Source organism: Melospiza melodia, unplaced genomic scaffold, assembly GCF_035770615.1.
Source record: "Melospiza melodia melodia isolate bMelMel2 unplaced genomic scaffold, bMelMel2.pri scaffold_28, whole genome shotgun sequence".
Lineage (NCBI taxonomy): Eukaryota > Metazoa > Chordata > Aves > Passeriformes > Passerellidae > Melospiza > Melospiza melodia.
Window position 1 is genome coordinate 10,441,804 of NW_026948600.1, and position 15,972 is coordinate 10,457,775.

Here is a 15,972-nt window from a genome sequence, read left to right on the forward strand (position 1 = left end):
AAAATGGACAGTTCTTTTCTATACAAAGGAAAGCCAAGAGCCCCCATGTTTCAGGGGCAGATGGGAGGTGTCTTCCACATTCCAAGGTCGGCCAGACCTGTCAGGTGACCCCTGGGAGTCCAAGGCAGCCACACCTATTTCATGTTCCCTTGGTTCCACAGAGCCCTGCAGTGTCACAATGGTTCTCTTGCTTCCGTGATGCCCTCTGGTGTCATAATGGCCCCTTGGTTACACAAGTCTTTAAGGATCTAAATGGTCTCCATGGTTCCAAAAGCCCAGGCTATCATAATGATCTATTGGTTCCATGAAGCTCCTCTGTGTCACCATTTGCCCTTGGTTCCATGATTCCAGTGGTACCACACTGATCCCTGTGGCTCCGCAAGTTCCCATAGTGTCACAATGGCCCCTTCCCTCCATGAGACCCTGCAGGGTCACAGTGGTCTCCATGATTCCACGGGGCCTTGCAATGCCACAATTTTCTCCACGGATCCATGGTGCCCTGCCGGATCACAATGACCCTTTGCCTCCATGAGGCCCTGAAATGCTACAATTGCCTCTTGGTTCCACAAAGCCCTGTGGCTTCACATTGACCCCTTGGGACCATGCAGCCCAACAGAACCACAGTGATGTCCTTGGTTCAATGAGGCTCCACAGTGTCACAATGGTCCCTTGGATCCCTGGTACTCTGCAGTGTCACAATGTTCCCTGCATTTCAGAAGTCCCCAAAGTTTCACAATGGCCCCCATAGTTCCTCAAGACTCCACAGTGTCATAATGGCCCCTTGGATCCATGGTACTCACAGTGTCACAATGATTCCCTTGGTTCCACAAGTTCCTACAGTGTAACAATGCCCTTTGGCTCCACAACCCCCCACATTGTCACAATGGTCTCCATAGAAAGGAAACAACTGAGCACCGAGGCAGATGAAAGGCAGTCACCAGAGGCCGAGTCTCACCACACTTGACTGTATTGGCAGATTTTTTTTGGGAGAAACCCATGCATATAGGGAATTTTAGAGGTGGAATCCTAATTTCAGGCATAGAAGCCTAGACAAGAAAGAGAGCTCTTTTCCATAGGAAGGAAAGCACAGAGCCCCAGTGCTTCACAGTCAGATGAGAAGTGGCCCTTGACATGTCAAATTCATTGGGACCTGTCACACAGCCCCCAGGAGGTCAAAGCAGGCAGACCTGTTCCTAGCTTCCTTGATTTCATGGGTTCCCACACTGTCACAGTATTCTCCTTGATTCCATGAAGTCTTGCAGTGTCACAATAGCTCCTTGTTTCTATGGGCCCCAGTGTTTGATTGTTGACCCTTGCATCCATACTGCCCCTGAGCTGCACAATGGTCTCCTTGATTCCATGAGGCACCATGAGGTCACAACTGACCCTTGATTCCATGAGATTCTGTACAGTCATTGTGGTTGCTGTCAGAGACTGGATGAGATCGAGATCCTGAGACACCTTGGGATGCTCAGAATGCCCATGTGGGGCCAGGGCCGGGTCAGGCCTTGGTTTGTGGTGAGACAGAGCCCTGCTCCCAGCCCTGGCCTGGCAGAGCTGTCAATCACACAGTACGGGCAGTGCTAACATAGTTCTGATTGGCTGAGTTGTCAATCAATCACACACCAGCCTCTGGTGCCTACCATGGCTCTGATTGGACATGCAACTGGCAGTCTCACACCAGGGACAGGCCCATGAAGGCCCAGGAGGTTCAAAGCCGGGGCACGAGGGCAGTCCAGGGTCTGGACCCTGCCATCTCCTGTGCTTCCTCTCTTCGCAATTCTGGAACCCCAGCAGTTGGTACCTATGTGTGTGTTTTTCTATGGATCTTCTGTCTTTCTGTTGTTCTCTCTTTCTCCTCCTTCTAATCCTACTTACCTGGAATATTTTTGGGTAACTTGACATATTAAGGGTTAAAGGATTTTAGGTTCAATGTGTGGCAATCCAAGGAACAGGGAATATTTCTCTGTCTGCTCTGAGGGGTCCTGACCCCCAGAGAAACACTGCCTTTCAACTTCACCCATGGAGAGGCCTTCATGGACTTTGAGATAGATTAGAAATTACCAAAGTGTGAAATAGGTAATAGAGAGTACTCTACTACTAGGTTCCTTGGGTGACAAATTTAGGTTTTGGGGTTATTAGTATGGTGTAGATAGGAAGCAAGATGGAGGAATTGGGGTGTAGTCCCTGTCTTCTTCATCTGCTCCATTTTCTGCATTGTTGGTTGTGGAGAGATTTATTCATAATTGGTTAGCTGAGAAAGGCCATACTGACATAATGCCGCTGGTTAAGCTGAAGGAGAAAAGTCAGCAGTCAGCAAGCTGAAAGGAAAGGTCAGCAGTGACCTTGCTGCAACATGAGGATAGGGGGTAGAGATTAGTCCTGAATATATCCTAAGAATATGTAGAAAGTATCAAAAGTAGAACCATAGGAATGCAGAAGTAGGCATAGGTGCTGATATGTAACTGACCAATGCTGAGCTCAACTTTTGCAATATGTATGAAGCTCATTATTAACTGTATTTAACCCGCCGTACTGATCAATAAAATTGAACCTGTGATGATCAAATTGATGTCCTGGTTCCCTTCTGTCGACAAATGGTGGAGAATGCGGGCAAAACCGAATCTCTGCCCTTTTTTCTTGGATTAAAAGAAAAAGGGGATTACGCCACGGTGGAGGAAGTTGGGTTTGGGTCCCTGCAGCCGGGACGGTGCCGGAATTTGAAGCACCCTTGGGGTTCACAACTGTGACTCAAGCCAATACGTGTCCGCCGGAGCCTGGAGAGCTGCAACAGCGCGCGCTGATTAATAGGTATGGATAGGCAAGCGGCATATGATTTATTTACCACCTATTTAGAGCGGCGTGGGATAAAAGGGATAGATTTAAAAAAGGAGTTACCAGGGTTATTAGCTTATGGCCATGCTAAGGGTATCTTTTCTAATCCTCATACAGTTCATGAGCTAGCAGAATGGAAGAAGTTTGGGGAAATATTGTGGGATACAGTGCTACATGATGATAAGTCAGCAAAGAAATTCGGGAAGTTATGGCGGGTGGTGTATAACACGTTACTTCAGCAGGTCTCTGAGAGAAAGGCAGCAGAAAGGGCGACAGAAGCTCATAAGAGGAATATAGGGTATGGTCGTGAAGATGATCCCCTGGCACCTTCTGTAACTAAGGTACTTATGCTTAAGAGTCCCCAGCAAAGTGGTGTGGAAGATTTTCCTATAGGCACAGTGGAACCGTCTGCACCTTTCCTGTCAAAGGGGGAGGGCGAGTCGGATGGTGGGGGTAAGAGCAAACCAGCTTTGCCTCCGCTACCAGCTTCAGGCGGGTCGGATGGTGGGGGTGGGAGCAAGCCAGCTTCACCTCCGCCTCCAGCTTTACCTCCGCTGCTTCCCCTCAGTGAGCCAGCTCCGGTTACAGCTTCGGGGGGGGGGCCGATTCCCCCGCACGAGCTGGCTCTGCTCGAGCCGGCTCCGGTTTCACTGTCAGCTCCAGCGGGGGGGGTTGTTTCCCCCGCACGAGCCGGCCCCTGCTTCACTGCCCCCCCTGCGAGAAAACTCGGTGTCTGCACCGAAGCGCCAGCAGCATAGCACCCTTAAAGAGTCAGATCCCATCCCAGGGGCACACCGTGATCCATGGGGGGAGATGGCTAAACAGAGGAGGGAAGCTTGGGCTGCTTTGGCGAAAGAAGTAATGCAAATGGGGCATGGTGAGGCGGTGGAAATAGCTTCTAGTCTTGCATGTCCAGTTACATACACACCACAGTATGATGCACAGGGGAACCTTACGCATAATATAGCAGAATATACTCCCTTAGATTGGAAGCTGTTAACTCAGCTATGTTCTACGGTTAGTCAGTTTGGAGTAAAAAGTGAACCTGTTAGGCAAATGCTAGATTATCTTTTTAATACTCAGGTTTTATGTCCTAATGATTTAAGAGGAATAGTTCGGTTGATATTCACTCAGCATCAGCAGTTATTGTTTAATGCACATGACCCATTACATGGAGTGACAGTAGAGGAGCTGATGGGCTTAGGGGCATTTTTGCGTACAGAGGCACAGCTGATATCAAGAGCAGATAAACTTAGAGAGTCTATGCGGTTAGCGCGTGCTGCAATAGACATGGTTAAAGAGCCAGGAGGGTTACCGCCTTATATGGGCATTAAACAAGGAAGGGAAGAATCATTTGGAAATTTTATTGATAGAGCAGCTACTGCTATAGATCGTGCAGGTGTTGCAGACTACATGAAGGGGGCGCTATTGAAGCAGTGTGCCTTGCAAAATAGCAATCCAGCAACCCAGAGAGTGTTAGCTACTTTAGGGGCAAATTGGACTATTGAGGAAGCATTAGAGCGAATGGCATTAATGCCAACAGCTTCACAGGCATTTATAGCAGAAGCCTTAAAGGAATTAGGATTAGGGTTCCAAAAGCAAGCAGAGTCTACTCAGAATCAGGTGTTAGCTGCTCTTGCTCCTCTCCGAAGTGGCTCACTGGCATTCACACAAGGAGGTTCGAAACCATTCCTCAAGTGTTACCGATGCGGCAACGAAGGACACACACGCCGAACGTGCCGAGCGACTGGCATATGGTGTCAACACTGCCGATCCAGCTCCCACAACACTACGGCTTGTAGGTGCCGGTCGGGAAACCATCCGCGGAGCGCGCATCTCGGGGGCCGCGCCCAGACACAATTTGCCGCCGTGACATCGGAGACACCAGCAGCTGCCGTGACATCGCTGCCACCTCCTGTCTGCAACCCGCAACAACCGGGAGCCTCGGTTTGGACTTATCAGCAGCAGTAGACGTCACACTAATGACGAACCGACCTGAGAGGATACCCACTGGAGTAAAGGGTCCTCTTATATTAAATGGACAAACATGTGGAGCATTATTGCTGGGACGTTCCTCTATAACTATGTTGGGATTATTTGTTTTGCCTGGTGTTATCGATGCAGACTTTACAGGGGAAATACAAATCATGGCTTACACCCTTTATCCTCCGATTAAAATTACAAAAGGAAAACGCATTGCACAATTGGTACCACTGTCACAAATGACATCAGGAATACAATCATTTACTGGACAAGCACGGGATGAAAAAGGTTTTGGCTCTACTGGTGTTACACTTTTAACTGTAGATTTACAAAATAGACCAAAGCAAAAGGTTGAAATTACTTATGGGCATCAAAGCATAACCCTTTATGGATTATTGGATACAGGAGCAGATATTAGCATCATTTCTCCAGAAGCGTGGCCACAACATTGGCCCCTATTCCCATCATCAAACATGCTCAAAGGAGTGGGAGGATTTACATTGGCAAGCAGATCGCCGTCTTTGTGTGCATTGAGAATCAACAAATATCTGCTGTGTTTTCAATTGTTCAACTGCCTCCTAAAGTTTTCTGTTTAATTGGAAGGGACATTTTAACACAATTGGGAGTGGTGTTAACTAATCAGCACCCTTTGGGGTAATTGCCATTGCTTGGACTTTCCCCATTCCACTCACCTGGAAAATGGATACACAGGTGATGGTTGAGCAATGGCCATTAAAAGGGGAGAGTCTTATGCATGCCCATGAATTGGTACAGGAACAATATACAAAAGGGCACCTACGACTGTCCACAAGCCCTTGGAATACACCTATTTTTGTAATCAAAAAGAAATCAGGGAAATATCGTTTGATACATGATTTGAGGGCTGTAAATGACAAAATGGAACCAATGGGGGCCTTATAGCCTGGTCTTCCAAGTCCAGCTATGATTCCAGAACACTGGCCACTTTTAATTTTTGACCTAAAAGATTGTTTTTTCTCTATTGGCCTGCATCCTGATGATATGAAGAGATTTGCTTTTACTTTACCAGCAATAAATCGTGGAAAACCAGATAAAAGATTGGAATGGACGTCTCTTCCGCAGGGCATGCGCAACTCCCCCACTTTATGTCAGATTTATGTTGATACTGCATTACAGGCACTACGTCGCAAATGGCCAGCAACTATAATATATCATTACATGGACAATATTTTGTTTGCACAGCAACAGCCATTCTCCTCTTTACAGATTAACACCATTAAAAATACTCTTGCTGAATATTCACTTGTTATTGCTACAGAGAAAATTCAGACTAAAAGGCCCTGGCAATATTTGGGATGGACTCTGATGGATCAAATAGTAATACCACAAAAATTGGAATTACAATTGGACATTAAAACTCTACATGATGCACAGAAGTTGCTGGGAGACTTACAGTGGCTGAAGCCTATTGTGGGAATACCAAATCATTTATTAGAAGCCCTACAGCCTTTGTTAAAAGGCGTGGACCCTACTACTCCTGTACACCTGACAAAGGAGCATCATCTTGCTTTGCAGCAAATTAGTAACTGTGTGCAGCAAGGGTATGTGTCTCGTCGACAACTCGACCACCCCATTGACCTTACTATCTGGAATAGCCCTTGCCACTTGCTTGGTGCTCTCTCTCAGTTGCAAAAGAAAACGGGGGAGATACGGGTGTTGGAATGGTTATCACCACCGCTACAGCATAAGAAAACAATATCTTCAAAAATTGAACAATTGGCTGCATTAATCAAAAAGGGGCATCTCAGAATTCTTGAAGTGGATGGTAGAGAACCTGCTACTATTAGATTGCCTATGGAAAAAGAAACCTTGGACTGGTACTTGATTAATTTGAAGAATTTACAAGAAGCATTATTGATGTCACCTGCTAAAGTAGAGACTAGTAAATTAGTGCCTAGAGTTTTGCAATGGATGACAGAATGGAACTGGATCACTCAACCTTTGAGAGAAGAACGCCTCATAGAAGGAGCTATTACAGCTTTTACAGATGCAGGAAAGAAATTAAGGCGTGCTGCTGTTACCTGGCAAGAAAAGGGACAATGGAAGCATCAACTCCTCACAGCAGACCCTGCAGATAGCTTACAAACTTTGGAATTGTTAGCAGTAGTATGGGCGGTGTCCAACTTACAAGAGCCTTTAAATGTGGTCACAGACTCTATGTATGTTGCAGGAGTAGTCAAACGAATAGAGGAAGCAGCAATTAAGGAAGTGAATAATAAACGATTGTATGAGTTACTGATACAGTTAAGGAAGGTTTTACGAGAAAGAAAGGCAGCATATTCTGTGATTCATATTAGGAGTCATAAGTGGTCTGAAGGTTTAGGAGAAGGGAATGAACTTGCAGATAAATTGGTTACCCTACCCATTGATAATTCTTGTCCTATTGACAAGCACACATTGGCCAGAGAAGCACATAGTAGATATCATCAAAATGCAAGAGGATTAGCAAAACACTTTGAGCTGAGTTTGTCAGAAGCCAAGGCCATTGTCAGAGCATGTCCAACATGTAGTTATCATAATGGTGGCATAGGTCTAGGCATCTGGGTTAATCCTCGAGGTTTAGAAATAAATGAGAAATGGCAAATGGATGTTACACACATAGCCAGATTTGGTAAAGTCAAGCATGTGCACGTCACCATAGATACATATAGTCATTACATATGGGCTACGGCTCAGGCAGGAGAGAAAGGTATACATGTTATCAGACACCTGTTAAGTTTTTTCGCTGTTATGGGAGTTCCAAAGAGTATCAAAACCGATAATGGTCCAGCTTATGTAAGTGCTAGGATTCGGAAATTTTTGAATCAGTGGTCTGTTAAGCACGTGACAGGTATTCCACACTCTCCTACTGGACAAGCAATAGTGGAAAGAGCAAACGGTACCCTTAAGCAGTATATTGAAAAACATCAAGATTTGACAGATCCACAAGCATGTTTGGCTAATGTTTTTTATGTATTTAATCATTTATGCATTTTTGGGGAAGATGATACCCCTCCTGCAATGAAATATCATCCAAGGTCAGGTCAGGAAAATACTAAGGAAACAGAGGTCTGGGTTAAGCATAAGAACCCGAGTACAGGATTATGGGAAAAACCTGCAAAAGTATTATATTGGGGTCGGGGGTATCTTTGTGTTTCCTCACCTACAGGGCCTTTGTGGGTGCCTGCTAAGTGGACTAAACCTGTTTTTGATGCAGCCTCTGGTGGATCGCCTCACAGAGGAGGACAGGGAGCGACTGGGGAAGAAACTGCTTCTAGTCCTACAACCGCTACTGTTACAATTGAAGGGGTACTCGGAAGCGGTGGACAGAGCACTGACACGTCACTATCGGACAGCCCAGGAGTTGATTGGTTTTATTGACGCATTATCAACTTTTCGCTTAACAAATCCAGCGAAACTACATTGCCTTGACTGTCACAATCCACATTGTGCTGCCTCGATAGCTCTACGTTGTGGAGGTTGTGAAAGAACTTTTTGGATAGAACAATCATTATTGTGGGATTTGTGGTGTCACACTTGTGAACACGAGCACACGTGCGGCAAATGCTGGCAAGATGAATTAAGGAGACAAACAGGGCAAAATACATATATAGCTTTAAATCTTTATGAGTCTCCTGAACAGAAAATTCTTGCTTATTATCGATGGGAAGTACAATGTATTGTGAATAGAATTAAGGTTCAAAGTAAATCACGTATAGTTTCTATAAGGTGTAGGAAATTAGTGCCTTTAACACAGCATTCAGTTGTAGGACCCTTCCAAGGGGATCCTGATAGAGCATTAGATTGCTGCATTGACAAGTTGCAAAAATTGAGTTTGCAAGTGGCAGGACCAGTAAAATCAGGAGCAGCAAGATTGAAGACAGATAAGAAAAAGAAGGCAAAAAGGGAACGGTCTCATTTGAATAAGGATATCAGTGATTGCTAATTAATTTTCTATGATTTGAACAATTTTACAGTTGTGGGACCCTCAGGAGGATATAGTTGTTGAGGAGAATAATGAACAAGAACTACGATTATGAAATAAGATACGCCTTGTATTAAAGAAAGACCTTGAGCTGTTAGCCTCATATAGTAAAAAAGCTGAAGAGGCATTGCGATCACCACCATTGAATTGGTTGCTTTGGATTGAAGAACCAGACTTTTGTACTGGTCCTTACTTGTATTCACTTCCTTGTTATGTTTGCAAAAGGGATAAAGATAAATGCTATGCATGGGTAGCTTTGCATTGTGCAGATTGTAATCAGGTTTATTGGTATTCACAGAGGTCATTGGGTCATTGGGATATTTATGGTGTGCACCTTGTTCTGGAAGGTGGATTGGAAATTTTTTCTGGGTTAGACCTCTTGAACAAAGTACTGGCCTGCCAGGAAGGACAGGATTACAGCTTTTTGAGAGTGCAGAACAAGTGGTTATAGCATATCTTAGGTGGAAGTTGCAGGAAAACCTTAGAATATTTGAAATTAATAAAACCTCACGCATCATAGCAGCTTGCTGTAAAGCTGATTTGCCTTCAAACTTACCTCGTGCTATACTTGTGAACAAGGATGCTGATTTAGAATTAGATCAGTATATTCAAGAATTGACTCAGCCTTACAATAGACAATCTAGCAAACCAGGGAAAAGACAGCGAAGAAAGGAAAAACAAAGCAAGCAGAAGGAAGGAAAGGAGAAGCAAAGCAAGCAGAAAGAAAAATGAGGTTTGTTCTTGTTATACTGCTCAATGCTGTAGCAAGTGAAGAAGTAGGAATAACACACTTTAGTCAACCAAGGGAAAATTTATGGGTGACACTTGCTAATCAAACTAACCAATCATCACTTTGTCTTAGTCTTGGAGGAGTCACTAACCCATTTCGAACATGCCTGGTGGGACTTCCAATGTGGTCTCCTGGAGAATTTTGCAGTTTGATAAACAATCAAACCTTATGTATGTCTAACATGTCAAACATCACATTGCCAGTGCAACAAGGGTATACTGCAGGTCAGAGTGATGGCTATCGTCAATGCTTACTAATCCAATCACTTAACACCTCTTTGCATTCTCCTCCTGAGGAATTGGATCTTTTTGGAAGTACAAATGCCAGTATGTCTAACACTACAGCTGGCGGATGGTTTAGCTTCAAACTTTCGGATGCTCAGAATTTAAACCAACCTAAAGAAACATGGGCCACCCTAGATTCATCCCTGAATGTGAGTAAATTCTCTCCACAGCATTACAGTGAATGTAACGGCACAAATATCACAGCACCAATGAAATTACCCACAGGAATATTTTTGATTTGTGGAGAAAGGGCATGGAATGGTATACCAGCTAAACCACAGGGTGGACCCTGTTTTTTGAGAAAATTGTCATTGTTTCACCCTAATGTGTCCTTGCTAATGCAGCTGAGTCAAAATTCAAACAGGAGAAAACGTAGCATACATGACTTAGACTGCAGCCACATAGGAGATCCACGATTTTGGGGCACATTCAAACAGGGGGTGGTTTCAACTATCTTGCCAGGAGGATCTGCCAATAAAGCCATGAATTTAGCAAAACAATTAGGATGCTGGGCAAGGGATGAGCTGAACAAGACATCACAAATTCTAGACATGTTAACTGCAGATGTGCAAAGTGTTAACCATGCTGTTTTGCAAAATAGAGCTGCTGTAGATTTTTTGCTCTTAGCACAAGGGCATGGATGTGAAGAGTTCGAGGGAATGTGTTGCATGAATCTGTCTGATCATTCGGTGTCCATTCACACTAAGATAAAAGAACTGCAACAGGGACTTCACAAACTTAAGGAAGAAGACGGTTTAGGAATTGACGAATGGCTTAAAGGCTTAGGACTTGGACCGTGGCTGAGGAACCTTGTGATCTATGCTATAGGCCTGCTGGGTGTAATTTTGCTGTTTTTGCTTATTTTGCCTTGTATCATTAACTGTATTCAAAACATGGTCAGCCGTACAATAACAAAAACATGGCAAACTAATCTCCTTGCTCAAGAAGAAAACGGGGGAAATGTGGAGAGATTTATTAATAATTGGTTAGCTGAGAAAGGCCATACTGACATAGTGCCGCTGGTTAAGCTGAAGGAAGAAAGTCAGCAGTCAGCAAGTTGAAAGGAAAGGTCACCAGTGACCTTGCTGCAACATGAGGATAGGGAGTAGAGATTATTCCTGAATATATCCTGAGAATATGTAGAAAGTATCAAAAGTAGAACCATAGGAATGCAGAAGTAGGCGTAGGTGCTGATATGTAACTGACCAATCCTGAGCTCAACTTTTGCAATATGTATGAAGCTCATTATTAACTGTATTTAACCCGGCGTACTGATCAATAAAATTGGGCCTGTGATGATCAAATTGATGTCCTGGTCTCCTTCCGTCAACACATGACTCCTTGGAGGAGAGTATTGGAGGCCAGGATGGCATGAAATCCTCTCAGAGACTCAATGTAGAAAGGAAAATCCAAAGTACCTTAAAAACCTTGAGTATCTCAAAGCATTAATGAGCACTACTGAGTGTCAGTCCAAAGCTCTCAAGGGACTCGTTAAAGCAGGTAATTGGGGCCATGATTGTACAAAGCTCTCACAGAGTCTGTATCAAAAGGGAAGCACCAAATACTTTGAAAATACTAAAGTACCCTGAAGTATTAATGAGCCTCAATGAGTGTTGTTACTGACAAAGACTCTCCAGGGACTAATTACAGCGGATAATTGGAGGCCATGATTGCACAAACCTCTCAGAGACTCCAAGGCAAAAGCAAAATGCGAAATCCTTTCAAAAACCTGCAGAGAGTCTCCTGGCACAGAGGCAGCTCCTGGCAAGGGCAGCGCTGCAGAGAGGCAGCTCTGGCCAGGAGCAGCTCCTGTGCACAGCCCAGCAGGGCTGGGCACTGCCTGCAGCCACCCTGGGCACAGCACAGGGGCACAGAGGGGTTAAACTCAGCCTGGGCTGGGAGCACAGAGCAGAGCTCACTCAGGGCTCACTAGAGCAGAAATCAGCCCAGGTTTGAAACAGTCATTCCCTGGCTTTGGGAAGAGAAGCTGCCGTTCCTGCAGGGATCTCCTGGAGCTGGCACATCCCACAGCTTTGAGGACCTTTCAGGAGGACTCTCAGAGCTGCTCCAGGGCAGGGCTGTGGCCCTAGGGCAGGGCTGGCTTTCCCTGCTGCCCCAGCCCAGGCACAGCCCAAGGCAGCTCCTGTTGCCAGGCTCTGCTGCAGGGCTGAGCAGCCGGGGCTGCAGCCAGGGATGCCCAGGGCTGTCCTGCAGAGCAGGGTCCTGCAGCCCAGGGTGCTGTGCTGGGGCAGGGACTCTGCTGCCTGCCACGGAACGCTCTCAGCCAGCCCTGGCAGCTGCTCCCAGCGCTGGAGAGAAGCTGTGGGGGGAAGGAGCCACCCTGAGCAGGGCAGGGGCTGCTGCTGAGAGGGGCTGGGTGGGGCAGGGCTGCTCCCAGCTCCAGACCTGCCTGGGCACAGCTCCGGAGGACACTTCCCAAAGAAGGTAAGCCAGGGATTGCTGGAAAGGTCAGGAGCACTCCTAAGAGTGTTTTCAATTTCCTACTTAGAGAAAGATGGGAATGTTGGGGTGGTGACAAAAAGATTTTTGTATTTTTTACATTTTTATATATTCATAGCTCTCTAAATTACTATTATATAGTTACAATTCTATAATCCTTACTTAACTCTTCTAAACTCTTAACTGTAATGAACCACTATTATATTCTTATATAGCTTTAATCCTGAATTAAATCTAGTATGTTTCTTTACCTTTCTCTTAATAACCTGACTGTCTAAATATATTCGTAAAATGCTGTATAGTCCTATTCTTTTATATAGTCCTGAAATACTATACAGTCTTCTAAGAACAGGACATATAGGAGCATTTTGGGTTTTGAGAATGATCAGAATATGAGCAGTCATTATAAAAAGTGAAAGCAAAGAAGCCTTTGCACCTACTCCAATGGGTTGACCCAGGGGTGTGTAACTAGGGAAACTGAATCTCCTTTTGGATGCTCCTGTTAAATATCCTCATTATCAACCTTAATAAATTGTTGAAATCGGGAGATGGGTGTGCCCTTTCCCACTGGGACACCTGGAAGTTTCCAATAAGTGTCTGGCTTTTACTTTACTTTACTCTTCTAACACTGCTGCAAGGGTTTTTTTTTCTCTTTGGATTATAGACAACAGGGGGATGAGAGAAGCAGAACAGGAATTGTAATCCCAGAATCACAGAACATTCTGAGTTGAAAGGGACACAGAGGATCATCAAAGGAATGTTTGAACATTTACACAGACTCCAGAACTGTGACTTAAGCTGGTCAGTATCTCTGCTGGGAGCCTCCCAAAGGCCCTCAGCCACTCCTCAGCCCTGGACAGCAGCAGCATCACCGCAGAGCCCAGCAGGGCTCTCCTGAGCTGCCCTTGCCCAGCTGCACACAGAGCCTGCCCCAGCCAGGGCCCTGCACACAGGCAGGTTTCTGTAGGGCCCAGACAGGGCAAACAGGCTGGGATGGGCTCTGTGAGCGCTGGCAGGGACAAGGCTCCTCTCAGGAGGGCATGTGCAGGCCCAGGGAGATGCTCAGGGAAGGAGAGGGGGCTGAAGAGAGCAGAGCTGGGGGCAGGATGAGGGCACGGTTGGTGTGTGGGAGGTGCCAGGCACAGCTGGGCACGGGAACACTGTCCTGAGTACCCGGCTGTCTCTGCCCTGCCCTCTCAGGCACAGCACCACAACATCTTCTCTTGGTTCTGCACTGCCCTGATATTGACCCTGTTACCTGCTGCTCTCAGGGAGGCTCTGGCATTGCAGCAGCTGAGTCAGGCACTGCCCTTAGCATTCCTGCCAGGCAGGGCTGTCCATGGGAATGGGGTGTCCGAGCTTCCCTGGCACCTGTGGGGCTGTGGGCAAAGGAGTCCATGGGAAAGGGGAATGAGCTGAGCCCCCTCCCTGAGATCCCATCATGGGCACAGCCAGGGGTCTCCTTGCTGTGCCCTTCCAAGCTCTGAGCTGCCCTCCTGGGTGCAAATCTGTGCCAGAGCCTCTGAGAGTTCCCTGAATGTCCCACGGGGAAGGGCAGAGCTGCCACAGCTGAGGAAATGCTGCTGGGTTTGCCAAGGGAGCCATGAGTATCCTTGGCACAAGGGGGTGCTGAGACCTTACCCAGAAACCTTTAGAGAGGGTGAGACATTCAGGGATCCTATGATCTGGGAAGGGGCTGGTTTATCCCAGGGTGACCTGGGAGTGTGACTGTGCTCTGATTGCAAAGGTTCCCCCCAGAGCAGGAAGGGGGGTGAGTGAGTCCCAGCTGTAGGGACTGTCTGCAGGGAATGGACCAGGTTTGGCTCCAAGCAGCCTCTCCTGACTTGTCACTGTCCTTTCTCCATGAACAGGTCGCCAGCAGCCTCAGCAAATGTCCAACAGCAGCTCCATCAGCCACTTCCTCCTGCTGGCACTGGCAGACACACATCAGCTGCAGCTCCTGCACTTCTGCCTCTTGCTGGCCATCTCCCTGGCTGCCCTCCTGGGCAACGGCCTCATCATCAGCGCCATAGCCTGCGGCCACCACCTGCACACGCCCATGTTCTTCTTCCTGCTCAACCTGGCCCTCAGCGACCTGGGCTCCATCTGCACCACTGTCCCCAAAGCCATACACAATTCCCTCTGGGACACCAGGGACATCTCCTACACTGGATGTGCTGCACAGCTCTTTTTCTTTCTGTTCTTCATCTCAGCAGAGTTTTTCCTCCTGACCATCATGTGCTATGACCGCTACGTGTCCATCTGCAAACCCCTGCACTACGGGACCCTCTTGGGCAGCAGAGTTTGTGCCCACATGGCAGCAGCTGCCTGGGCCAGTGCCTTTCTCAATGCTCTGCTACTCACGTCCAATACATTTTCCCTGCCCCTGTGCCATGGCAATGTCGTGGGCCAGTTCTTCTGTGAAATCCCACAGATCCTCAAGCTCTCCTGCTCACAGTCCAAACTGAGGAAACTGGGGCTCATTGTTGGTAGTTCCTCTTTAGGCTTGGGTTGTTTTGTGTTCATTGTTTTCTCCTATGTGCAGATCTTCAGGGCTGTGCTGAGGATCCCCTCTGAGCAGGGACGGCACAAAGCCTTTTCCACCTGCCTCCCTCACCTGGCTGTGATCTCCCTGTTCCTCAGCACTAGTGTCTTTGCTCACCTGAAGCCCCCCTCAGTCTCGTCCCCATCCCTGGATCTGGCCCTGTCAGTTCTATACTCGGTGGTGCCTCCAGCCCTGAACCCCCTCATCTACAGCCTGAGGAACCAGGAGCTCAAGGCTGCAGTGTGGAGACTGATGGCTGGATGCATTCAGGAACATTAAACTGCTGGCCAATTTCTGCCAATCACTTCTACTAAAAGACATCTTTCATACTTCTTGTTGCTTTGGTTGTGGTTTGTTCTTTTTTTCCTTTGTATTAGTTTTTCATATTGCCCACGAAGGAATGTCATTGTTTTTGCCTTTTCTCATTTTGTTTCTCTCCAACTTCCCTGTGGCCAGAGACTGTGTCAATGAGGGGCGGCGCTCTTGTGGCTTTAAAGGAACTCAGGGATCTCCCAGCCAAGTTTTTTTGCATAGATGCCCTTTTGTTCCCTTCTCTGGAGCTGCAGCAGCAATGTCTGTGTGCAGAGCTGGGGGCAGATCAGTGTTGGCACAGCAGCTCTGCTCCTGCTGGCCCCACCATTCCTGATCCAGTTCAGGAGCCATTGGCCTTCTTGGCCACCTGGGCACACTGCTGCCTCATGCCCAGCCTGCTGTCCATCACTCCCTGCAGGTCCCTTTCTGCCTGGCTGCTGCCCAGCCATTATGTCCCCAGCCTGTAGTGAGGCAGGTGTTGTTGTGGCCAAAGTGCAGAACTCGGCACTTGGTCTTTTTAAACCTCACCTTGTTGGATTCACCCCCTAGATCCACCTGTCCAGTTCCCTGTGCAGAGCCCTCCTATGCTCCCACAGAATCAACACTCACACCCACCTTGGTGTCATCTGCAAAGATGTCCTTGGTTCCATGAGGCCTCTCATTGTCACAATTGCCTCCTTGGTACACCAGGCCCTGCACTGTCACACTGGCCCCCTGGGTTCCATAGGGCCCCAATATTTGACAATGGACTCCTTGATTC

General features: G+C 47.0%; 1 protein-coding gene across 1 annotated transcript; it reads left to right on the forward strand.

The window, feature by feature from the left end:
- Positions 1-14,246: 14,246 nt before the first annotated feature.
- On the forward strand, positions 14,247-15,179 carry LOC134433938 (olfactory receptor 14C36-like). Its single transcript, XM_063182624.1, has one exon. It carries the CDS (start codon positions 14,247-14,249, stop codon positions 15,177-15,179), a length of 933 nt encoding a protein of 310 aa, XP_063038694.1.
- Positions 15,180-15,972: the final 793 nt, after the last annotated feature.

What these genes read in the sequence shown, in the direction of transcription:
- LOC134433938 (XM_063182624.1), top strand. Translation starts at nt 14,247, where the DNA reads ATGTCCAACAGCAGCTCCATCAGCCACTTCCTCCTGCTGGCACTGGCA.